Source organism: Pseudophryne corroboree, chromosome 3 (assembly GCF_028390025.1).
Source record: "Pseudophryne corroboree isolate aPseCor3 chromosome 3, aPseCor3.hap2, whole genome shotgun sequence".
Taxonomy (NCBI): Eukaryota; Metazoa; Chordata; class Amphibia; order Anura; family Myobatrachidae; genus Pseudophryne; species Pseudophryne corroboree.
Window position 1 is genome coordinate 691,691,208 of NC_086446.1, and position 26,667 is coordinate 691,717,874.

At 48.7% G+C, this 26,667-nt stretch overlaps 1 protein-coding gene across 1 annotated transcript in view; it reads left to right on the plus strand.

The window, feature by feature from the left end:
- The window catches only part of KNDC1 (kinase non-catalytic C-lobe domain containing 1), a 387,543-nt gene that overhangs the window by 38,364 nt on the left and 322,512 nt on the right, over window positions 1-26,667 (plus strand). Inside the window, exon 2 of the mRNA XM_063963294.1 lies at window positions 19,622-19,820. Coding sequence (XP_063819364.1) covers window positions 19,622-19,820 — 199 coding nt within the window. The remainder of the gene's footprint in view (window positions 1-19,621; window positions 19,821-26,667) is intronic.

The window sequence follows — 26,667 nt, forward strand, 5'->3', positions numbered from 1 at the left end:
GAAGCGTGGTTTCCCCCGATAAGAAACTGGTAATTTCTAAAAAGTTACTGATGGCGTACCCTTTCCCGCCAGAGGATAGGTCAAGTTGGGAGATATCCCTTAGGGTGGATAAGGCGCTCACACGTTTGTCAAAAGGTGGCACTGCCGTCTTAGGATACGGCCACCTTGAAGGAACCTGCTGATAAAAAGCAGGAGGCGATCCTGAAGTCTGTATTTACACACTCAGGTTATATACTGAAACCTGCAATTGTCTCAGCATAAATAGTGCTGCTGCAGCGTGGTCTGACACCCTGTCAGATAATATTAATACGCTAAGACAGGGATAATATTTTGCTAACATTGAGCATATTTAAGACGTTGTCTTATATATAAAGGATGCACAGAGGGATATTTGCCGGCTGGCATCCAGAATTAATGCAATGTCCATTCTGCCAGGAGGGTAGTAGAAACCCGGCAGTGGACAGGTGATGCTGCATTTAAAAGGCACATGGAGATTCTGCCTTATAAGGGTGAGGAATTGTTTGGGGATGGTCTCTGGGACCTCGTATCCACAGCAACAGCTGGGAAGAAAAAAGTTCGAGACGACTCCCCCTCGCCTCACATCAGCCTTGCCTGCTGCCCTCGGAGAAAGGTAGTACTGGCGGCAATTCACAAGCTGTACTTCCAGCAGGTGAAATCAAGGTACCCCTCCTTCAACAAGGCCGGGGTTACTATTCCAAAATGTTGTGGTACCGAAACCAGACGGTTCGGTGAGACCCATTCTAAAATTGAAATCCTTGAACACTTATATACGAAGGTTCAAGTTCAAAATGGAATCGCTCAGGGCGATTATTGCAAGCCTGGAAAATTTCAGGGTATCACTGGACATCAAGTATACTTACCTGCATGTCCCTATTCACCCTCGTCACCAGGTGTACCTCAAAATTGTGGTACAGGATTGTCATTACCAATTCCAGACGTTGACGTTGGTCTGTCCCCGGCACCGAGGGTATTTACCAAGGTAATGGCCGAATATCCCGTACTTGGACGATCTCCTTATAAAGGCGAGGTCCAGGGAGCAGTTGTTCGTCGGAGTAGCACTATCTCGGGAAGTGCTACAACAGCACGGCTGGATTCTGAATATTCCAAAGTCGCAGCTGGTTCCTACGACGCGTCTACTGTTCCTGGGTATGGTTCTGGACACAGAACAGGATAAAAAGGGTTTCTCCCGGAGGAGAAGTCCAAGGAGTTGGCGTCTCTAGATGGAGACCTCCTAATACAAATACAGGTATCGGTGCATCTATGCACGCGAGCCTTGGGAAAGATGGTAGCTTCTTACGAAGAATTTCCATTCGCCAAGTCCCATGCAAGGATCTTCCAGTGGGATCTGTTGGACAAGTGGTCCGGGTCGCATCCTCAGATGCATCGGCGGATAACCCTGTCTCCAAGGGCCAGGGTGTCGCTGTGGGGGTGACTGCAGAGTGCTCATCTTCTAGGGGGCCGCAGATTCGGCATACAGGACTGGGTCCTGGTGACCACGGATGCCAGCCTTCCAGGCTGGGGGGCAGTCACACAGGGAAGAAACTTCCAAGGCCTATGGAAAAGTCAGGAGACTTCCCTACACATAAATATTCTGGAACTATGGGCCATTTACAATGCCCTAAGTCAGGCTAGACCCCTGCTTCAACACCGGCCGGTGCTGATCAAGTCAGACAACATCACGGCGGTCGCTCATGTAAACCGACAGGGCGGCACAAGAAGTAGGATGGCGATTTCAGAAGCCACAAGGATTCTCCGATGGGCGGAAAATCATGGGTTAGCACTGTCAGCAGTGTTTATTCCCGGAGTGGACAACTGAGAAGCAGACTTTCTCAGCAGACACAACCTCCACCCGAGAGAGTGGGGACTTAATCCAGAAGTCTTCCAAATGATTGTACACCGTGGGGAAAGGCCACAGGTGGACAGGATGGCGTCCCGCCTCAACAAAAAGCTACAAAGATATTGCGCCAGGTCAAGGGACCCTCAGGCGATAGCTGTGGACGCTCTGGTAACACCGTGGGTGTACCAGTCGTTCTATGTGTTCCTTTCTCTGCCTCTCATACCCAGGGTAATGAGAATAATAAGAAGGAGAGGAGTAAGAACTATACTCATTGTTCCGGGTGGCCAAGAAGAGCTTGGTACCCAGAACTCCAAGAAATGATCTCAGAGGACCCATGGCCTCTGCCGCTCAGACAGGACCTGCCGCAGCAGGGGGCCTGTCTGTTCCAAGACGTATCCCGCGGCTGCGTTTGACGGCATGGCGGTTGAACGCCGGATCCTGAAGGAAAAGGGCATTCCAGAGGAAGTTATCCCTACGCTATTTAAAGCTAGGAAGGAAGTGAACGCAAACCATTATCACCGCATATGGTGGAAATATGTTGCGTGCTGTGAGGCCAGGAAGGCCCCAAAGGAGAAATTTCAGCTAGGTCGATTTCTGCACTTCCTACAGTCAGAGGTGACTATGGGCCTAAAATTGGGTTCCATGAAGGTCCAGATTTCGGCTCTATCGATTTTCTTCCAAAATAGAACTGGCTTCACTGCCTGAAGTTCGGACTTTGTTAAGGGAGTGCTGCATAGTCAGCCCCGTTTGTGCCTCAAGTGGCACCGTGGGATCTCAACGTGGTGTTGGATTTCCTGAAGTCGCATTGGGTTGAGCCACTTAAATCCGTGGAGCTACAATACCTCACGTGGAAAGTGGTCATGCTGTGGGCCTTGGCGTCGGCCAGGCGTGTATCAGAATTGGCGGCTTTGTCATACAAATGCCCTTATCTGTATTTCTCTATCGTCCTAGTGGATGCTGGGGTTCCTGAAAGGACCATGGGGAATAGCGGCTCCGCAGGAGACAGGGCACAAAAAGTAAAGCTTTAGGATCAGGTGGTGTGCACTGGCTCCTCCCCCTATGACCCTCCTCCAAGCCTCAGTTAGATTTTTGTGCCCGGCCGAGAAGGGTGCAATCTAGGTGGCTCTCCTAAAGAGCTGCTTAGAAAAGTTTAGCTTAGGTTTTTTATTTTACAGTGAGTCCTGCTGGCAACAGGATCACTGCAACGAGGGACTTAGGGGAGAAGAAGTGAACTCACCTGCGTGCAGGATGGATTGGCTTCTTTGGCTACTGGACATTAGCTCCAGAGGGACGATCACAGGTACAGCCTGGATGGTCACCGGAGCCTCGCCGCCGGCCCCCTTGCAGATGCTGAAACAAGAAGAAGGTCCAGAATCGGCGGCATGAAGACTCCTCAGTCTTCTTAAGGTAGCGCACAGCACTGCAGCTGTGCGCCATTTCCTCTCAGCACACTTCACACGGCAGTCACTGAGGGTGCAGGGCGCTGGAAGGGGGGCGCCCTGGGAGGCAATGAAAACCTATTTTTGGCTAAAAATACCTCACATATAGCCTCCGGGGGCTATATGGAGATATTTAACCCCTGCCAGAATCCGTTAAGAGCGGGAGACGAGGCCGCCGAAAAAGGGGCGGGGCCTATCTCCTCAGCACACAGCGCCATTTTCCCTCACAGAAAGGCTGGAGGGAAGGCTCCCAGGCTCTCCCCTGCACTGCACTACAGAAACAGGGTTAAAACAGAGAGGGGGGGCACTAATTTGGCGTTAGAAATATATAAAAAAGATGCTATAAGGGAAAACACTTATATAAGGTTGTCCCTATATAATTATAGCGTTTTTGGTGTGTGCTGGCAAACTCTCCCTCTGTCTCTCCAAAGGGCTAGTGGGTCCTGTCCTCTATCAGAGCATTCCCTGTGTGTGTGCTGTGTGTCGGTACGTGTGTGTCGACATGTATGAGGACGATGTTGGTGAGGAGGCGGAGCAATTGCCTGTAATGGTGATGTCACTCTCTAGGGAGTCGACACCGGAATGGATGGCTTATTTAGGGAATTACGTGATAATGTCAACACGCGGCAAGGTCGGTTGACGACATGAGACGGCCGACAAACAATTAGTACCGGTCCAGACGTCTCAAAAACACCGTCAGGGGTTTTAAAACGCCCGTTTACTTTAGTCGGTCGACACAGACACAGACAGGGACACTGAATCCAGTGTCGACGGTGAATAAACAAACGTATTCCTTATTAGGGCCACACGTTAAGGGCAATGAAGGAGGTGTTACATATTTCTGATACTACAAGTACCACAAAAGAGGGTATTATGTGGGATGTGAAAAAACTACCGTAGTTTTTCCTGAATCAGATAAATTAAATGAAGTGTGTGATGATGCGTGGGTTCCCCCCGATAGAAAATATGGGCGGTATACCCTTTCCCGCCAGAAGTTAGGGCGCGTTGGGAAACACCCCTTAGGGTGGATAAGGCGCTCACACGCTTATCAGAACAAGTGGCGGTACCGTCTATAGATAGGGCCGTCCTCAAGGAGCCAGCTGACAGGAGGCTGGAAAATATCATAAAATGTATATACACACATACTGGTGTTATACTGCGACCAGCGATCGCCTCAGCCTGGATGTGCAGAGCTGGGGTGGCTTGGTCGGATTCCCTGACTAAAAATATTGATACCCTTGACAGGGACAGTATTTTATTGACTATAGAGCATTTAAAGGATGCATTTCTATATATGCGAGATGCACAGAGGGATATTTGCACTCTGGCATCAAGAGTAAGTGCGATGTCCATATCTGCCAGAAGATGTTTATGGACACGACAGTGGTCAGGTGATGCAGATTCCAAACGGCACAAAGGTGTATTGCCGTATAAAGGAAGAGGAGTTATTTGGGGTCGGTCCATCGGACCTGGTGGCCACGGCAACTGCTGGAAAATCCACCGTTTTTTACCCTAAGTCACATCTCTGCAGAAAAAGACACCGTCTTTTCAGCTTCAGTCCTTTCGTCCCTATAAGAGTCATATCTGCCCAGGGATAGAGGAAAGGGAAGAAGACTGCAGCAGGCAGCCCATTCCCAGGAACAGAAGCGTTCCACCGCTTCTGACAAGCTCTCAGCATGACGCTGAGACCGTACAGGACCCCTGGATCCTACAAGTAGTATCCCAGGGGTACAGATTGGAATGTCGAGACGTTTCCCCTGCGCAGGCTCCTGAAGTCTGCTTTACCAAGGTCTCCCTCCGACAAGGAGGCAGTATGGGAAAAAATTCACGAGCTGTATTCCCAGCAGGTGATAATTAAATTACCCCTCCTACAACAAGAAAAGGGGTATTATTCCACACTATATTGTGGTACTGAAGCCAGAAGGCTAGGTGAGACCTATTCTAAATCTAAAAAAAAAAATAAAAATAAAAAATTTTGAACACTTACAAAGGTTCAAATCAAGATGGAGTCACTCAGAGCAGTGATAACGAACCGGGAAGAAGGGGACTATATGGTGTCCCGAGACATCAGGGATGCTTACCTCCATGTCCCAAATTTGCCCTTATCACTAAGGGTACCTCAGGTTCGTGGTACAGAACTGTCACTATCAGTTTCAGACGCTGCCGTTTGGATTGTCCACGGCACCCCGGGTCTTTACCAAGGTAATGGCCGAAATAATGGTTCTTCTTCGAAGAAAAGGCGTCTAAATTATCCCTTACTTGGACGATCTCCTGATAAGGGCAAAGTCCAGGGAACAGTTGGAGGTCGGAGTAGCACTATCTCGGATACTGTTACAACAGCAGGGGTGGATTCTAAATATTCCAAAATCGCAGCTGATCCCGACAACAAGTCTCCTGTGCTTAGGGATGATTCTGGACACAGTCCAGAAAAAGGTGTTTCTCCCGGAAGAGAAAGCCAGGGAGTTATCCGAGCTAGTCAGGAACCTCCTAAAATCAGTGCATCATTGCACAAGGGCCATGGTAAAAAAAAAAAAAAAAATGGTGACTTCCTTCGAAGCAATTCCAGTCGGCAGATTTCATGCAAGAACTTTTCAGTGGGATCTGCTGGACAAATGGTCCGGATCGCATCTTCAGATGCATCAGCGGATAACCCTATATCCAAGGACAAGGGTGTCTCTCCTGTGGTGGTTACAGAGTGCTCATCTTCTAGAGGGCCGCAGATTCGGCATTCAGTTTTGGATGTTGGTGACCACGGAGGCCAGCCCGAGAGGCTGGGGAGCAGTCACACAAGAAAAAAATTCCAGGGAGTGTGATCAAGTCTGGAGACTTTTCTCCACATAAATATAGCTAAGGGTAAATTTATAATGCTCTAAGCTTAGCAAGACCTCTGCTTCAAGGTCAGCCGGTATTGATCCAGTGGGATAAAACATCACGGCAGTCGCCCACGTAAATAGACAGGGCGGCACAAGAAGCAGGAGGGCAGTGGCAAAAAACTGCAAGGACTTTTCGCTGGGCGGAAAATCATGTGATAGCACTGTCAGCAGTGTTTCATTCCGGGAATGGAAACTGGGAAGCAGACTTCCTCAGTAGGCACGACCTCCACCCGGCAGAGTGGGAACTTCATGGGGAAGTTTTCCACATGATTGTAAACCGTTGGGAATTACCAAAGGTGGACATGATGGCGTCCCGTCTGAACAAAAAACAGGACAGGTATTGCGCCAGGTTAAGAGACCCTCAGGCAATAGCTGTGGACGTTCTGGTAACACCGTGGGTGTACCAGTCGGTGTATGTGTTCCATCCTCTGCTTTTCATACCTAAGGTACTGAGAATTATAAGACGTAGAGGAGTAAGAACTATACTCATGGCTCCGGATTGGCCAAGAAGGACTTGGTACCCGGAACTTCAAGAGATGCTCACAGAGGACTTATGGCCTCTGCCGCTAAGAAGGGACTTGTTTCAGCAAGTACCATGTCTGTTCCAAGACTTACCGCAGCTGCGTTTGACGGCATGGCGGTGGAACGCCGGATCCTAAGGGAAAAGGCATTCAGGAAGAGGTCATTCCTACCCTGGTCAAAGCCAGAAAGGAGGTGACCGCACAACATTATCACCACATGTGGCGAAAATATGTTGCGTGGTGTGAGGCCAGGAAGGCCCCACGAAGAAATTTCAACTCGGTCGATTCCTGCATTTCCTGCAAACAGGAGTGTCTATGGGCCTCAAATTGGGGTCCATTAAGGTTCAAATTTCGGCCCTGTCGATTTTTCTTCCAGAAAGAATTGGCTTCAGTTCCTGAAGTCCAGAAGTTTGTCAAGGGAGTATTGCATATACAACCCCCTTTTGTGCCTCCAGTGGCACTGTGGGATCTCAACGTAGTTCTGGGATTCCTCAAAACACATTGGTTTAAAACCAGTCAAATCTGTGGATTTGAAGCATCTCACATGAAAAGTGAACATGCTCTTGGACCTGGCCTGGACCAGGCGAGTGTCAAATTGGTGGTTTTTTTCTCAAAAAAGCCCATATCTGTTTGTCCATTCGGACAGGGCAGAGCTGCGGACTCGTCCCCAGTTCTCTCCCTAAGGTGGTGTCAGTGTTTCACCTGAACCAGCTTATTGTGGTGTCTTGCGCCTACTAGGGACTTGGAGGACTCCAAGTTGCTAGATGTGGTCAGGGCCCTGAAAATATAGGTTCCAGGACGGCTGGAGTCAGGAAAACTGACTTGCTGTTATCCTGTATGCACCCAACAAACTGGGTGCTCTTGCTTCTAAGCAGACTTTTGCTAGTTGGATGTGTAATACAATTCAGCTTGCACATTCTGTGGCAGGCCTGCCACAGCCAAAATATGTAAATGCCCATTCCACAAGGAAGGTGGGCTCATCTTGGGCGGCTGCCCGAGGGGTCTCGGCTTTACAACTTTGCCGAGCGGCTATTTAGTCAGGGGCAAACACGTTTGTAAAATCCTACAAATTTGATAACCTGGCTAAGGAGGACCTGGAGTTCTCTCATTCGGTGCTGCAGAGTCATCCGCACTCTCCCGCCCGTTTGGGAGCTTTGGTATAATCCCCATGGTCCTTTCAGGAACCCCAGCATCCACTAGGACGATAGAGAAAATAAGAATTTACTTACCGATAATTCTATTTCTCGGAGTCCGTAGTGGATGCTGGGCGCCCATCCCAAGTGCGGATTATCTGCAATACTTGTACATAGTTACAAAAATCGGGTTATTATTGTTGTGAGCCATCTTTCAGAGGCTCCGCTGTTATCATACTGTTAACTGGGTTCAGATCACAGGTTGTACAGTGTGATTGGTGTGGCTGGTATGAGTCTTACCCGGGATTCATAAATCCTTCCTTATTGTGTACGCTCGTCCGGGCACAGTATCCTAACTGAGGCTTGGAGGAGGGTCATAGGGGGAGGAGCCAGTGCACACCACCTGATCCTAAAGCTTTACTTTTTGTGCCCTGTCTCCTGCGGAGCCGCTATTCCCCATGGTCCTTTCAGGAACCCCAGCATCCACTACGGACTCCGAGAAATAGAATTATCGGTAAGTAAATTCTTATTTTTATATGGATAAGGCGGAATTGAGGACTCGTTCCCAATTCCTTCCTAAGGTGGTATCAGTTTTTCATGTGAACCAACCTATTGTGGTGCCTGCGGCTACTTGGGACTTGGAGGATTCCAAGTTTCTGGACGTAGTCAGGGCCCTGAAAAGTATATGTTTCCAGGACGGCTGGAGTCAGGAAAACTGACTCGCTATTTATCCTGTATGCACCCAACAAGCTGGGTGCTCCTGCTTCTAAGCAGACTATTGCTCGCTGGATCTGTAGCACGATTCAACTTGCACATTCTGCGGCTGGAATGCCGCACCCTAAATCTGTGAAAGCCCATTCCACGAGGAAAGTGGGCTCTTCTTGGGCGGCTGCCCGAGGGGTCTCGGCTTTACAAATTTGCCGAGCTGTTACTTGGTCGGGTTTAAAACACTCTTGCAAGAGTCTACAAGTTTGATACCCTGGCTGAGGAGGACCTAGAGTTTGCTCATTCGGTGCTGCAGAGTCATCCGCACTCTCCCGCCCGTTTGGGAGCTTTGGTATAATCCCCATGGTCCTTACGGAGTCCCCAGCATCCACTTAGGACGTTAGAGAAAATAAGATTTTACTCACCGGTAAATCTATTTCTCGTAGTCCGTAGTGGATGCTGGGCGCCCATCCCAAGTGCGGATTGTCTGCAATACTTGTATATAGTTATTGCCTAACTAAAGGGTTATTGTTGAGCCATCTGTTGAGAGGCTCAGTTGTTATCATACTGTTAACTGGGTATAGTATCACGAGTTATACGGTGTGATTGGTGTGGCTGGTATGAGTCTTACCCGGGATTCAAAATCCTTCCTTATTGTGTCAGCTCTTCCGGGCACAGTATCCTAACTGAGGTCTGGAGGAGGGTCTTAGTGGGAGGAGCCAGTGCACACCAGGTAGTCCTAAAGCTTTCTTTAGTTGTGCCCAGTCTCCTGCGGAGCCGCTAATCCCCATGGTCCTTACGGAGTCCCCTGCATCCACTACGGACTACGAGAAATAGATTTACCGGTGAGTAAAATCTTATTTTAACTATAGTATAAACCCATTATCCTCCCACTTTTACATTTTGACAAACATTTAACATTAGTATAGACCATTTCCTGAATTTTTTTTTTACCTTTTTTTGTTGACACTCTTTTTGAGATAATCACGATCAAAAATTTCAGTTTGAGTTTGGAAATTTTTTTCCTTACAAAGCCTATTGTGTTGTGTATCGTAGGAAAGGTTTAATTTACTACTATGGCGATTTGAAAATATACTGGCTGTGCGTTTTTGACAGATTTGTGAAAACTTTACATAGCCATAATTTGGAAACGGCATGAGATATTTAAATAAAACTTTTTTTTCTCTGACGTCCGTAGTGGATGCTGGGACTCCGTCAGGACCATGGGGAATAGCGGCTCCGCAGGAGACAGGGCACAAAATTTAAAAGTTTGACCACTAGGTGGTGTGTACTGGCTCCTCCCCCTATGACCCTCCTCCAAGCCTCAGTTAGGTTTTTGTGCCCGTCCGAGCAGGGTGCAATCTAGGTGGCTCTCCTAAAGAGCTGCTTAGAAAAAGTTTGTTAGGTTTTTTATTTTCAGTGAGTCCTGCTGGCAACAGGCTCACTGCAACGAGGGACTTAGGGGAGAAGAAGTGAACTCACCTGCGTGCAGGATGGATTTGCTTCTTAGGCTACTGGACACTAGCTCCAGAGGGACGATCACAGGTACAGCCTGGATGGGTCACCGGAGCAGCGCCGCCGACCCCCTTGCAGATGCCGAATAGAGAAGAGGTCCAGAAACCGGCGGCAGAAGACGTCTCAGTCTTCATGAGGTAGCGCACAGCACTGCAGCTGTGCGCCATTGCTCTCCGCACACTTCACACCAGCGGTCACTGAGGGTGCAGGGCGCTGGGGGGGGGGCGCCCTGGGCAGCAATGTAATATACCTATTCTGGCTAAAATATATCACATATAGCCCCTGGGGCTATATGGATGTATTTAACCCCTGCCAGGTTCCAAAAAAACCGGGAGAAGAAGCCCGCCGAAAAGGGGGCGGGGCCTATTCTCCTCAGCACACAGCGCCATTTTCCTGCCCAGCTCCGCTGCGAGGAAGGCTCCCAGGACTCTCCCCTGCACTGCACTACAGAAACAGGGTAAAAACAGAGAGGGGGGGCACTTATTGGCGATATTTATAATATTTGAGCTGCTATAAAGGGAACACACTTATTAAGGTTGTCCCTATATATATTTATAGCGCTTGGGTGTGTGCTGGCAAACTCTCCCTCTGTCTCCCCAAAGGGCTAGTGGGGTCCTGTCTTCTATCAGAGCATTCCCTGTGTGTCGGTACGTGTGTGTCGACATGTATGAGGACGATGTTGGCGTGGAGGCGGAGCAATTGCCTGTAATGGTGATGTCACCCCCTAGGGAGTCGACACCAGAATGGATGGCTTTGTTTATGGAATTACGGGATAGTGTCAGCACGCTACAAAAGTCGGTTGACGACATGAGACAGCCGGCAAACCAGTTAGTACCTGTCCAGGCGTCTCAGACACCGTCAGGGGCTGTAAAACGCCCTTTACCTCAGTCGGTCGACACAGACCCAGACACTGACACTGAATCCAGTGTCGACGGTGAAGAAACAAACGTATTTTCCAGTAGGGCCACACGTTATATGATCACGGCAATGAAGGAGGCTTTGCATATCTCTGATACTGCAAGTACCACAAAAAGGGGTATTATGTGGGGTGTGAAAAAACTACCGATAGTTTTTCCTGAATCAGAGGAACTGAATGAAGTGTGTGATGAAGCGTGGGTTACCCCAGATAGAAAACTGCTAATTTCAAAGAAGTTATTGGCATTATACCCTTTCCCGCCAGAGGTTAGGGCGCGCTGGGAAACACCTCCTAGGGTGGATAAGGCGCTCACACGCTTATCAAAGCAAGTGGCGTTACCGTCTCCTGATACGGCCGCCCTCAAGGATCCAGCTGATAGGAGGCTGGAGAATACATTAAAAAGTATATACACACATACGGGTGTTATACTGAGACCAGCAATCGCCTCAGCCTGGATGTGCAGTGCTGGCGTGGCTTGGTCGGAGTCACTGTCTGAAAATATTGATACCCTGGATAGGGACAGTATTTTACTGACTATAGAGCAGTTAAAGGATGCATTTCTTTATATGCGAGATGCACAGAGAGATATTTGCACTCTGGCATCAAGAGTAAGTGCGATGTCCATATCTGCCAGAAGAAGTTTATGGACGCGCCAGTGGTCAGGTGATGCGGATTCCAAACGACATATGGAAGTATTGCCGTATAAGGGGGAGGAATTATTTGGGGTCGGTCTATCGGATCTGGTGGCCACGGCAACGGCCGGAAAATCCACCTTTTTACCCCAGGTCACCTCCCAGCAGAAAAAGCCGCAGGCTTTTCAGCCGCAGTCCTTTCGTTCCTATAAGAACAAACGAGCAAAAGGACATTCCTATTTGCCCCGAGGCAAAGGAAAGGGTAAGAGACTGCAACAAGCAGCTACTTCCCAGGAGCAGAAGCCCTCCCCGGCTTCTACAAAGGCGTCAGCATGACGCTGGGACCTTACAAGCAGACTCGGGGGCGGTGGGGGGCCGCCTCAAACATTTCAGCGCACAGTGGGCTTACTCGCAGGTGGACCCCTGGATCCTGCAGGTAGTATCTCAGGGTTACAGGTTGGAATTCGAGAAGTCCCCTCCTCGCCGTTTCCTAAAGTCTGCTTTGCCAACGTCTCCCTCCGACAGGGCGACGGTATTGGAGGCCATTCACAAGCTGTATTCTCAGCAGGTGATAGTCAAGGTACCCCTCCTACAACAGGGACAGGGGTATTACTCCACGCTATTTGTGGTACCGAAGCTGGACGGCTCGGTAAGACCGATTCTAAATCTAAAATCTCTGAACCTGTACATACAAAAATTCAAGTTCAAGATGGAGTCACTCAGAGCAGTGATAGCGAATCTGGAAGAAGGGGATTTTATGGTGTCCTTGGACATCAAGGATGCTTACCTTCATGTTCCAATTTGTCCTTCACACCAAGGGTACCTCAGGTTCGTGGTCCAAAACTGTCATTATCAGTTTCAGACGCTGCCGTTTGGATTGTCCACGGCACCCCGGGTCTTTACCAAGGTAATGGCCGAAATGATGATCCTTCTTCGAAGAGAAGGCGTCTTAATTATCCCTTACTTGGACGATCTCCTGATAAGGGCAAGATCCAGAGAACAGCTGGAGGTCGGAGTAGCACTAACCCAAGTAGTGCTCCAACAACACGGGTGGATTCTGAATTTTCCAAAATCCCAACTGATCCCGACGACACGTCTGTTGTTCCTAGGGATGATTCTGGACACTGTTCAGAAAAAGGTATTTCTTCCAGAGGAGAAAGCCAGGGAGTTATCCGATCTAGTCAGGAACCTCCTAAAACCAGGAAAAGTATCTGTGCATCAATGCACAAGAGTCCTGGGAAAAATGGTAGCTTCTTACGAAGCGATTCCATTCGGCAGATTCCATGCACGAGTCAAGCCTGGAGACGTCTCTTCACATAAATATACTGGAGCTAAGAGCAATCTACAATGCTCTAAGCCTGGCAAAACCTCTGCTTCAGGGTCAGCCGGTGTTGATTCAGTCGGACAACATCACGGCAGTCGCCCACGTAAACAGACAGGGCGGCACAAGAAGCAGGAGGGCAATGGCAGAAGCTGCAAGGATTCTCCGCTGGGCAGAAAATCATGTGTTGGCACTGTCAGCTGTGTTCATCCCGGGAGTGGACAACTGGGAAGCAGACTTCCTCAGCAGACACGATCTGCACTCGGGAGAGTGGGGACTTCATCCAGAAGTCTTCCACATGATTGTGGTCCATTGGGAAAGACCAATGGTGGACATGATGGCGTCCCGCCTCAACAAAAAACTGGACAGGTATTGCGCCAGGTCAAGAGACCCTCAGGCAATAGCTGTAGACGCTCTGGTAACACCATGGGTGTACCAGTCAGTGTATGTGTTTCCTCCTCTGCCTCTCATACCAAAAGTACTGAGAATTATACGGCAAAGGGGAGTAAGAACGATACTCGTGGCTCCGGATTGGCCAAGAAGAACTTGGTACCCGGAACTTCAGGAGATGCTCACGGAAGATCCGTGGCCTCTACCTCTAAGACGGGACCTGCTTCAGCAGGGACCGTGTCTATTCCAAGACTTACCGCGGCTGCGTTTGACGGCATGGCGGTTGAACGCCGAATCCTAAGGGAAAAAGGCATTCCGGAAGAGGTCATCCCTACCCTGGTAAAAGCCAGGAAGGAGGTGACTGCACAACATTATCACCGCATTTGGAGAAAATATGTTGCGTGGTGTGAGGCCAGGAAGGCCCCGACGGAGGAATTTCAACTGGGTCGATTCCTACATTTCCTGCAAACAGGATTGTCTATGGGCCTCAAATTAGGGTCCATTAAGGTTCAAATTTCGGCCCTGTCGATTTTCTTCCAGAAAGAATTGGCTTCAGTTCCTGAAGTCCAGACTTTTGTAAAAGGAGTACTACATATACAGCCCCCGGTTGTGCCCCCAGTGGCACCGTGGGATCTTAATGTAGTTTTGGATTTTCTCAAATCCCATTGGTTTGAGCCACTCAAATCGGTGGATTTGAAATATCTTACATGGAAAGTAACCATGCTACTGGCCCTGGCTTCAGCCAGGAGAGTGTCAGAATTGGCGGCTTTATCGTATAAAAGCCCATATCTGATTGCCCATTCGGACAGGGCAGAACTGCGGACGCGTCCTCACTTTCTGCCTAAGGTGGTTTCAGCGTTTCACCTGAACCAGCCTATTGTGGTGCCTGCGGCTACTAGCGATTTGGAGGATTCCAAGTTGCTGGACGTTGTCAGAGCATTGAAAATATATATTTCAAGGACGGCTGGAGTCAGAAAATCTGACTCGCTGTTTATACTGTATGCACCCAACAAGCTGGGTGCTCCTGCTTCTAAGCAGACGATTGCTCGTTGGATTTGTAGCACAATTCAACTTGCACATTCTGTGGCAGGCCTGCCACAGCCTAAATCTGTCAAGGCCCATTCCACAAGGAAGGTGGGCTCATCTTGGGCGGCTGCCCGAGGGGTCTCGGCATTACAACTCTGCCGAGCAGCTACGTGGTCAGGGGAGAACACGTTTGTAAAATTCTACAAATTTGATACCCTGGCTAAGGAGGACCTGGAGTTCTCTCATTCGGTGCTGCAGAGTCATCCGCACTCTCCCGCCCGTTTGGGAGCTTTGGTATAATCCCCATGGTCCTGACGGAGTCCCAGCATCCACTAGGACGTCATGGAAAATAAGATTTCACTTACCGATAAATCTATTTCTCGTAGTCCGTAGTGGATGCTGGGCGCCCATCCCAAGTGCGGATTGTCTGCAATACTTGTACATAGTTATTGTTACAAAAAAATCGGGTTGTTATTGTTGTGAGCCGTCTGTTCAGAGGCTCCTACGTTTGTCATACTGTTAACTGGGTTCAGATCACAAGTTGTACGGTGTGATTGGTGTGGCTGGTATGAGTCTTACCCGGGATTCAAAATCCTTCCTTATTGTGTACGCTCGTCCGGGCACAGTATCCTAACTGAGGCTTGGAGGAGGGTCATAGGGGGAGGAGCCAGTACACACCACCTAGTGGTCAAACTTTTAAATTTTGTGCCCTGTCTCCTGCGGAGCCGCTATTCCCCATGGTCCTGACGGAGTCCCAGCATCCACTACGGACTACGAGAAATAGATTTATCGGTAAGTAAAATCTTATTTTCTTACACTACATATATACTCTCCATATACCAAATTTGAACCAAAAATCTGAGCTGGTGAGGTAAAATTTTAACAAAAAGTGTGTTGATTTGACACGCAATGACCTTGGCACCACAAGGGTTTTGCAGCGCCTTACGCAGTACGTTAGTATAAACAGTGCGACTAAAACAGGAGGGAAATAACACAGTACACAACATTGCAGAACATTGTTTTGTTTGCAGTCACAGTACCCACAGAGGTAGCACTGCCTGTTGAGCATAATAATGTGGTGCCAGTGTGGGTAGGGTTGGAACATAAGGGGTAGAGGGCCCTGCTTGTGAGGCTTACAGTCTAGAGCAGTGTTTTTCAACCACTGTGCCTTGGCACACTAGTGTGCCCTGAGCAGTCTCCAGGTGTGCCGCCATAGAAGCACAGCCAGGCCCGTCAGTGTTTTGCTGCTACTGAGGCCCTGGAACGATCAATACTGGTGGGTTTAGTGGTTGCAGAGCCAGTTCTAAATTTTGGGCCTGGGCAGTGTTGGGCTCTTCTGGCTATCTCAGATGTGGCTCAGGTGTTACCTATGGAGAAGCTGCGACATGACATGACATGACAGGACACGCAACTACACCATGCATCACCATTATATCTGAATGTGCCTTGGCATTATGTAAATCTTGTTCTGTGTGCCGCGAGTTGTAAAAGGTTGAAAATCTATGGTCTAGAGGAGAGGGGCAGGTAGGCTACACAGAGGGGAGAGACAGTGAGGAAGGAACAGGGAAGGGTGAGTTAGGATGAGAGCTGGAAGGTTTTAATAAAGGAGTGGTGTTTGAGAGTTAGTGTGAATCTTTGGAGAGAAGTGGAGAGTCTAATTCATACTTGCCTAGTCCCCCGCAGCCTCGGAAGGGAATGTGTCTCGCATGCATCCTGCCCACTTCCTAGAGAAACTGGCAGGATGGATATTAAACCATGCAAAACGCTGCATCGGTGGACAGGGGGCGGGGCTGAAGATGCAAATCACATTTTTAGCTCAACCCTTACCAGCAAATTGCAGGCATACCTCTGTTATGTGGTTGGGGCCTAATGACCTCACAGTCCGGCCCCGCCCCTGAAGTGTCCTGCTGCGTGTCCCTTCCGGGCTTCTCCTGGAGAGGAGAAAAATAAAGTAGGCAAGTGTGGTCTAATTGTGGGAGGGAGAGAGCGCCAGTGTTGGGGAGCAGCATGGGAGATAAATCTTCATTCTATGAAATGTTGGACATTAATTAGGTACCATTCAGTCCCACATAACTCTGTGGGGGTAAAATACTCACAAGATACTCTTGAAAAGAGGTTATATAAGCTGTATAGATATTTACCCTCGTTATGTAGTAATTACTGGCATCACAATAAATGCATTTACAATGCATGTAAAGCTAAGTTTCCAATGTTACCTTACCAATGAGTTTGTGCTTGCATTAGGAGTGTTTTGCTTGTGTATTGGCATGGTTTTTAAAGACATTGAGGTACATGGTGTTGGTTGATCTCCCCAAACGTGTACAAGCACTCATTATCCAACACGTTCATGCCTGATAAGCTGCAATACGTGTAACACGTGTTTACAAATACCATTGGATATAGGCCCTTAGAATTTTATACAGGTACTTTAATAAGATTGAGCAATAACTGGACAAGCTGTTGACATTTGTAATCTTGTGTTGTGTTGCCATGTATGGATGTTGGCCAGAATGCTGAATTTTAGCAGACTGGCCCCAGGCTCTCCGAGACATCTCTGTTATGCAGCTGTTCTTGTCGCTTTTACCTGTGTGACATCTTCTGAAAATGTGTAATTATCCTGTTACAGAAACAATGGCCCACAATGTCACTAAAAATATACACCTGATGTGTGTCAGCATAATAATACATGTGCACTGTTATTACATATATACTGACACTTCAGGAACTTTTGCGAGTTTGTGTTGCTCTGCTGCTTCTGTACTATGAGGGTCAGTCAGACCCGAACACAGCCACACGTCTGTACGCAGCCGCTGCATTTGAGTGATCTGCACACGCGCTTTGGCCGCAACAATACACTTTGCAGCATGCAATGTGGTTGACGGCGGCAGGCGTTTGCAGGGCGGCGATGCAGCGTTGGGGGGGGTTACGGGCCGAATGGGAGTGTGCCGGCATTGTTTTCAGGGTGGCTGCGTGGCGTCACACAGCTGCTTCAATTTAAAAAAAAAAGCGGTGGACCGTCTGACAGTGCAGCAATAGCAGTACATCATGTCTAAAATGTTGCCATTCAAAATTAAAATATACCCTCCTCTCTGAGCACACCCTGCACCTAGAGACTAGAGTGAACACCCAAAAATGTATTTCATATCCGTAAAAATGCATTGTTAATAGATCATAGAATTTGATTGCAGATAAGAATTGCTTGGCCCATTAAAGGGGGGTACTCACGGAGCGATAATCTAAGCAATCTGACTAGATTGCTTAGATTTTAAGCATGATCGCTCTGTGTGTACCTCACACAGCGATAGCGATGCGCAGCCCCGCGCATCGCTATCGCTGGTGCTAGATTGGCCTGCATGCCCCCCGTCTCTCCCCGCACGCTCAGCACACATCGCGCTTTGCTGAGCGGGGGGAGAGATGTGTGCTGAGCGGTTCGCTCAGCACACATCTCTCCCACATCTGCCCGTGAATACGGCCCTTTAGTCTTCCCATTTACACACACGCACTAAAGCCCAGTAAAGACAAGGAGATTTCTCCTAGAGATGTGTGCTGAGCGATCTAGCACAGAACACTCTGCACACAGCGTGCAATCTAGTACAGGCGATAGCGACATGCGGGACCGCGCATCGCTATCGCTATGGGGGGGGGAGATACACACTGAGAGATCCGTGCTTAATTTATAAGCAATCTAGTCAGATTGATTAGAAATTAAGCACGGATCTCTCCGTGTGTACTCCCCTTTACACATCAGGGCTAATTTTTTCATTGGGAGCCAATGAATCTACCAATATATATTTGGAGTATGATAGGAAACTGGAGTACACGGTGTAAACCCACACACGGTGGATTCCGATGTTTAAAATCCCGACAGCAGCGAACTAAGTATACTATTTCATTGCCACTACCCTCTAACCATAACCTTCCCCTGGTGGTGCCTTACCCTAACCTTCCCCTGGTGGTGCCTTACCCTAACCTTCCCCTGGTGGTTCCTTATCCTAACCTTCCCCTGGTGGTTCCTTAGCCTAACCTTCCCCTGGTGGTTCCTTAGCCTAACCTTCCCCTGGTGGTTCCTTAGCCTAACCTTCCCCTGGTGGTTCCTTAGCCTAACCTTCCCCTGGTGGTGCCTTACCCTAACCTTCCCCTGGTGGTGCCTTATCCTAACCTTCCCCCGGTGGTGCCTTACCCTAACCTTCCCCTGGTGGTTCCTTATCCTAACCTTCCCCTGGTGGTTCCTTATCCTAACCTTCCCCTGGTGGTTCCTTAGCCTAACCTTCCCCTGGTGGTTCCTTAGCCTAACCTTCCCCTGGTGGTTCCTTAGCCTAACCTTCCCCTGGTGGTTCCTTAGCCTAACCTTCCCCTGGTGGTTCCTTAGCCTAACCTTCCCCTGCTGGTTCCTTAGCCTAACCTTCCCCTGCTGGTTCCTTAGCCTAACCTTCCCCTGCTGGTTCCTTAGCCTAACCTTCCCCTGCTGGTGCCTTAGCCTAACCTTCCCCCTGGTGGTGCCTAACCCTAAACTCTACCTGGTGGTGCCTAACCCTGACACCCATTCCCCACAGCCTAACCCAACCCCTCCCCCTTCCTCCCAGGAGTTGCCTAAACCTAACCTCTTCTACCCACCCCCCGAGCCCTAGCCCTAACATTGCTGCCACACTTACGGTCGGGATTTCGGCATCCGTCTCCTGACCCTTTCAGGATTCCGGCATCGGTATTCTGACTGCCGAGATCCCAAGAGCCGGTATCTTAACCGCAGAGGCAGTAATGCTAACCATTACACCGTCTGTACTGCCCTTAAATTTTTTTATATGTAGTTCTTATGAATTTTAAACATATATGTAAAAGCACTGTGTTTAACATGCATTGCCACTCATGCTTTTGATGAAATGTGAATCTGTAGCTGAAAGCCAGAGAAAAGGATTGTGGTAAGTCCCGCTAAAGGTATTTTCTCTGAACCAATGAAAAGGCTAGGAAGAGTGACAGAGAGGTATGCAAAACATTCTAAGTTAATATGTGACATTGTAAAACAAACAGATTTTATTTTGTTGCCGCAGTGACGTTGCTGTGTTAGTAATAACTGTAGATTACTAGACTGTTCTAATTCGAAATAGAACATAAACTATTGTGTATATATATTATAAACCTTGTAGACTAGTACAGCAGATTGTGGTAAGTGACACCGTTGCTTATGTTGCAGATATATTTTCACGAGTTGTTCACATGCCATACAGAGTTTGTATACAAATGAAGACACTGTGAAACGCTGAGTGTGTAAACCATTACTGTGAAATGTCTTGGCAGGAAAACGTGTCCTTGGCTGATATTTTGTCACTACGAGATAACAGTCTCGCTGAGCAGGATATTTGGGCAATCTGCCTGGAGTGCTGCTATTCCATGAAGGACATCTCTCACGCAGCCATCTTCCAGACGCTCTGCATTACCCCAGATACTTTGGCGTTTAACACCAGCGGCAATGTCTGTTTCATGGAGCAGCTAAGTGGTAAGTCTGCATGTCTTCCGCTAGTGCCAAGTTCCAGGACCGCTTTTTCAATGACAACAGTGCATCAATTATGAAATGCTCTTGAAATCAGTACAAAACAGCAGTGTTGCACAGGAAATACAATGGTGTAAGTAGAAAATAGACATGTGAACCAGAGAGATTGAAGATACTGTATTAATGAATAATCTGAATTTATACCAACCACAATAGGTTCTTTTAAAATCCACGCTAACTGTAAATGGTTAGTCTCCATATTTGCACGTATGATATTAATGATTTTCTCTGACGTCCTAGTGGATGCTGGGAACTCCGAAAGGACCATGGGGAATAGCGGCTCCGCAGGAGACTGGGCACAACTAAAGAAAGCTTTAGGTCACCTGGTGTGCACTGGCTCCTCCCACTATGACCCTCCTCCAAGCCTCAGTTAGATTTTGTGCCCGGCCGAGGTTGGATGCACACTAGGGGCTTTCCTGAGCTTCTAGAAAGAAAGTATAGAATTAGGTTTTTTATTTTCAGTGAGACCTGCTGGCAACAGGCTCACTGCAGCGAGGGACTAAGGGGAGAAGAAGCGAACCTGCCTGCTTGCAGCCAGCTTGGGCTTCTTAGGCTACTGGACACCATTAGCTCCAGAGGGATCGACCGCAGGCCCAGCCTTGGTGTTCGGTCCCGGAGCCGCGCCGCCGTCCCCCTTACAGAGCCAGAAGCAAGAAGAGGTCCGGAAAATCGGCGGCAGAAGACATCAGTCTTCACCAAGGTAGCGCACAGCACTGCAGCTGTGCGCCATTGCTCCTCATACACACTTCACACTCCGGTCACTGAGGGTGCAGGGCGCTTGGGGGGGGCGCCCTGAGCAGCAATAAAAACACCTTGGCTGGCAAAAATACCACAATATATAGCCCCAGAGGCTATATATGTGGTAAATACCCCTGCCAGAATCCAGAAAAAAGCGGGAGAAAAGTCAGCGAAAAAGGGGCGGAGCTATCTCCCTCAGACACACTGGCGCCATTTTCTCTTCACAGTGCAGCTGGAAGAAAGCTCCCCAGGCTCTCCCCTGTAGTTTTCAGGCTCAAAGGGTTAAAAAGAGGGGGGGCACTAAATTTAGGCGCAATATTATATATACAAGCAGCTATTGGGGAAATTTCACTCAGTTATAGTGTTAATCCCCACATTATATAGCGCTCTGGTGTGTGCTGGCATACTCTCTCTCTGTCTCCCCAAAGGGCTTTGTGGGGTCCTGTCCTCAGTCAGAGCATTCCCTGTGTGTGTGCGGTGTGTCGGTACGGCTGTGTCGACATGTTTAATGAGGAGGCTTATATGGTGACGGAGCAGATGCCGATAAATGTGATGTCGCCCCCTGTGGGGCCGACACCAGAGTGGATGGTTAGGTGAAAGGTATTAACCGACAGTGTCAACTCCTTACATAAAAGGGTGGATGACGTAACAGCTGTGGGACAGCCGGCTTCTCAGTCCGTGCCTGCCCAGGCGTCTCAAAGGCCATCAGGGGCTCAAAAACGCCCGCTCACTCAGATGGCAGACACAGATGTCGACACGGAGTCTGACTCCAGTGTCGACAAGGTTGAGACATATACACAATCCACTAGGAACATCCGTGACTTGATCCCGGCAATAAAAAATGTGTTACACATTTCTGACATTAACCCTCTAAAAATGGGTTTTTATGTTGGGGAGAAAAAGCAGGCAGTGTTTTGTTCCCCCATCAGATGAATGAATGAATGAAGTGTGTGAAAAGCGTGGGTTCCCCCCGATAAGAAACTGGTAATTTCTAAAAAGTTACTGATGGCGTACCCTTTCCCGCCAGAGGATAAGTTACGCTGGGAGATATCCCCTAGGGTGGATAAGGCGCTCACACGGTTGTCAAAAAAGGTGGCACTGCCGTTTTAGGAACGGCCACTTTGAAGGTACCTGTTGATAAAAAGCAGGAGGCTATCCTGAAGTCTGTATTTACACACTCAGGTACTAGACTGAGACCTGCAGATCGTGCTGCTGCAGCGTGGTCGGTGACCCTGTCAAACATGAGAACATATTAAAGACGTCGTCTTATATATGAGGGATGCACAGAGGGATATTTTGCCGGCTGGCATCCAAAATGAATGTAATGTCCATTCTGTCAGGAGGGTATTAGAGACCTGTCACTGGACAGGTGATGCTGACTTTAAAAGGCGCATAGAGATTCTGCCTTATAAGGGTGAGGAATTATTTGGGGATGGTCTCTGGGACCTCGTATCCACAGCAACAGCTGGGAAGAAATATTTTTACCTCCGGTTTCCTCACAGACTAAGAAAGCACTGTATTATCAGGTACAGTCCTTTCGGCTTCAGAAAAGCAAGCGGGTCAAAGGCGCTTCCTTTCTGTACAGAGACATGGGAAGAGGGAAAAAGCTGCACCAGTCAGCCTGTTCCCAGAATCAAAATTCTTCTCTCGCTTCCTCTGAGTCCACAGCATGACTCGGGGGCTCCACAGGTGTAGCCAGGTACGGTGGGGGGCCGTCTCAACAATTTCAGCGATCAGTGGGCTCGCTCACAGGTGGATCCCTGTTTCATTCAAGTAGTATTTCAGGGGTACAAGCTGGAATTCGAGTTGTCTCCCCCCCGCCGTTTCCTCAAATATGCCTTGCCGACAACTCCCTCAGGCAGGGAGGCTGCGCTAGAGGCAATTAATAAGCTGTATTCCCAGCAGGTAATACTCAAGGTGCCCCTACTTCAACAAGGACGGGGTTACTATTCCACACGGTTTGGGGTACCGAAACCGCATGGTTCGGTGTGACCCATTTTATATTTAAAATCCTTGAACACATACATAAAAAAAATTCAAGTTCAAGATGGAATCGCTCAGGGCGGTTATTGCAAGCCTGGACGAGGGGGATTACATGGGATCCCGGGACATCAAGGATGCTTACCTGCATGTCCCCATTTACCATCCTCGCCAGGAGTACCTCAGATTTGTGGTACAGGATTACCATTACCAAGTCCAGACACTGCCGTTTGGACTGTACATGGCACCGAGGGTGTTTACCAAGGTAATGGTCGAAATGATGATACTCCTTCGAAAAAAAGGGAGTTTTTATTATCCCGTACTTGGACAATCTCCTTATAAGGGCGAGGTCCAAGGAGCAGTTGCTAGTCGGGGTAGCACTATTTTGGAAAGTGCTACAACAGCACGGTTGGATTCTAAACAGTCCAAAGTCACAGCTGGTTCCTACGACACGTCTACTGTTCCTGGGGATGGTTCTGGACACAGACCAGAAATAAGTGTTTCTCCCGGAGGAGAAAGCCAAGGAGCTGTCATCTCTAGTCAGAGACCTCCTGAAGCCAAAACAGGTATCGGTGCATCATTGCACGCGAGTCCTGGGAAAAATGGTAGCTTCCTACGAAGCAATCCCATTCGGCAGGTTCCATGCAAGAACTTTTCAGTGGGACCTGTTGGACAAGTGGTCCGGATCACATCTTCAGATGCATCGGCTGATAACCCTGTCTTCAAGGACCAGGGTATCTCTACTGTGGTGGCTGCAGAGTGCCCATCTTCAAGAGGGCCGCAGGTTCGGCATACAGGACTAGGTCCTAGTGACCATGGATGCCAGCCTTTGAGGCTGGGGGGCAGTCACACAGGGAAGAAACTTCCAGGGACTTTGGTCAAGTCAGGTGACTTCCCTACACATAAATATTCTGGAACTGAGGGCCATTTACAATGCCCTGAGTCAGGCAAGGCCTCTGCTTCAAAACCAGCCGGTACTGATCCAATCAGACAACATCACGGCAGTCGCCCATGTAAACCAACAGAGCGGCACAAGAAGCAGGATGGCGATGGCAGAAGCCACAAGGATTTTCCGATGGGCGGAAAATCATGTGTTAGCACTGTCAGCAGTGTTCATTCCCGGAGTGGACGACTGGGAAGCAGATCTTCTCAGCAGACACGACCTCCACCCGGGAGAGTGGGGACTTCATCCAGAAGTCTTCCAAAGGATTGAACACCATTGGGAAAGGCCACAGGTGGACATGATGGCGTCCCGCCTCAACAAAAAGCTATAAAAGATATTGCGCCAGGTCAAGGGACCCTCAGGCGATAGCTGTGGACGCTCTGGTAACACCGTGGGTGTACCAGTCGGTTTATGTGTTCCCCCCTCTGCCTCTCATACCAAAGGTACTGAGAATAATAGGAAGGCGAGGAGTAAGAACGATACTCGTGGTTCCGGATTGGCCAAGAAGAGCTTGGTACCCAGAACTTCAAGAAATTATATCAGAGGACCCATGGCCTCTGCCGCTCAGACAGGACCTGCGGCATCAGGGGCCCTGTCTGTTCCAAGACTTACCGCGGCTACGTTTTGACGGCATGGCGGTTGAACGCCGGATCCTAAAGGAAAAGGGCATTCCGGAGGAAGTCATTCCTACGCTGATTCAAGCCAGGAAAGATGTAACTGCAAAACATTATCACCGCATATGGCGGAAATATGTTGCTTGGTGTGAGGCCAAAAAAGGCCCCAACAGAGGAATTTCAACTAGGTCGATTTCTGCATTCCTACAAGCAGGAGTGTCTATGGGCCTAAAATTAGGCTCCATTAAGATACAGATCTCTGCTCTGTCGATTTTCTTCCAGAAAGAACTAGCTTCAGTACCTGAAGTTCAGACATTGTAAAAGGAGTGCTGCATATTCAGCCCCCGGTTGTGCCTCCAGTGGCACCTTGGGTTCTCAACATGGTGTTGAGTTTCTTAAAATCACATTGGTGTGAGCCACTAAAAACCGTGGATCTAAAATATCTCACGCGGAAAGTGGTCATGTTATTGGCCTTGGCTTCGGCCAGGCGTGTATCAGAATTGGCGGCTTTGTCATATAAAAGTCCTTATCTGATTTTCCATATGGATAGGGCAGAATTGAGGACTCGTCCCCAGTTTTTCCCTAAGGTGGTATCAGCTTTTCACTTGAACCAACCTATTGTAGAGCCTGCGGCTACTAGGGACTTGGAGGATTCCAAGTTACGGGACGTAGTCAGGGCCTTGAAAAATTATGTTTCCAGGACAGCTAGAGTCAGGAGAACTGACTCGCTGTTTATCCTGTATGCACCCAACAAACTGGGTGCTCCTGCTTCTAAGCAGACTATTGCTAGCTGGATTTGTAGCACAATTCAGCTGGCGCATTCTGCGGCTGGACTACCGCAGCCAAAATCTGTAAAAGCCCATTCCACAAGGAAGGTGGGCTCATCTTGGGCAGCTGCCCGAGGGGTCTCGGCTTTCCAACTTTGCCGAGCTGCAACTTGGTCAGGGGCAAACACGTTTGCAAAATTCTACAAAATTGATACCCTGGCTGAGGAGGACCTGGAGTTCTCTCATTCGGTGCTGCAGAGTCATCCGCACTCTCCCGCCCGTTTGGGAGCTTTGGTATAATCCCCATGGTCCTTTCGGAGTTCCCAACATCCACTAGGACGTCAGAGAAAATAAGATTTTACTCACCGGTAAATCTATTTCTCGTAGTCCGTAGTGGATGCTGGGCGCCCATCCCAAGTGCGGATTGTCTGCAATACTTGTACATAGTTATTGTTAACTAAAGGGTTATTGTTGAGCCATCTGTTGAGAGGCTCAGTTGTATTTCATACTGTTAACTGGGTATAGTATCACGAGTTATACGGTGTGATTGGTGTGGCTGGTATGAGTCTTACCCGGGATTCAAAATCCTTCCTTATTATGTCAGCACGTCCGGGCACAGTGTCCTAACTGAGGCTTGGAGGAGGGTCATAGTGGGAGGAGCCAGTGCACACCAGGTGACCTAAAGCTTTCTTTAGTTGTGCCCAGTCTCCTGCGGAGCCGCTATTCCCCATGGTCCTTACGGAGTTCCCAGCATCCACTACGGACTACGAGAAATAGATTTACCGGTGAGTAAAATCTTATTATTACACAGTGCTGTACTTCAGCACAGGGCCATGCAGAAGTGTTTCTATAAAGTTACTACCTTTGCAAGTTTTACCCAAGAAGCAGACCAGGGTCTACATTAATATCTATGTCTAGGACAGTGGTTCTCAAACTTTTTTTGAATCACGTCGCCCTAGAGTATCGGAATTTTTTTCATAGCACACCCAGGCCAAAAGTTTCTTATTGAGAGATTTAGAAATAAACATTAAACAAAGTAAATTGTGTTTATTATATGTCATCCTTAAGGTGGGTACATACTATTAGATATATCTGCAGATCAATTGATCTGCAGATATATCTATGTACGGATCGGGCAGTGTGCTGTGCATACACACTGCCCGATCCGTCGGGGGATTGACGTCATGAACTGGGCGGGCGCTCGCGCCCGCCCAGTTCACCTGTCAATCACCGCCGGCTGCCGCAGCATGTGTACGGGCGGTCGGACGACCGCTCCGTACACACACAGCGACGCGCCAATATATCGTTAGATATATTGGCCGTCGGCTGTGCTGCACGGCCGACGCAATACGTCTGTGAACGACGGAGTTCACAGACGTATCGCCCGTACACACTGGCCGACGGTCCCGCGATGTATCGGCCGTTCAAGAGAACGGCCGATACATCGACCAGTGTGTACGGGCCTTTAGGGTCAGTTGTGTGGTGAGGGACAAGATTTGCTTCTATTTGTCCACATGTTTTATGACTGACAGCCCCCAGCACTGGTTTTGCCTATTACATTGACCATAAATAATTTGAATTGGTCCTGGACCACCAATCCAAGGCACCCCAGCAAGTGTCTTGCGGCACCCCAGGGAGCCATGGCACACAGTTTGAGAGCCACTGGTCTGTGAGCTGAAATCACAGATGCAAATTTACTTATGTGAAACATAACCCTGAATAAACTCAGTTGTTGAAATTAGTTTGAAAAA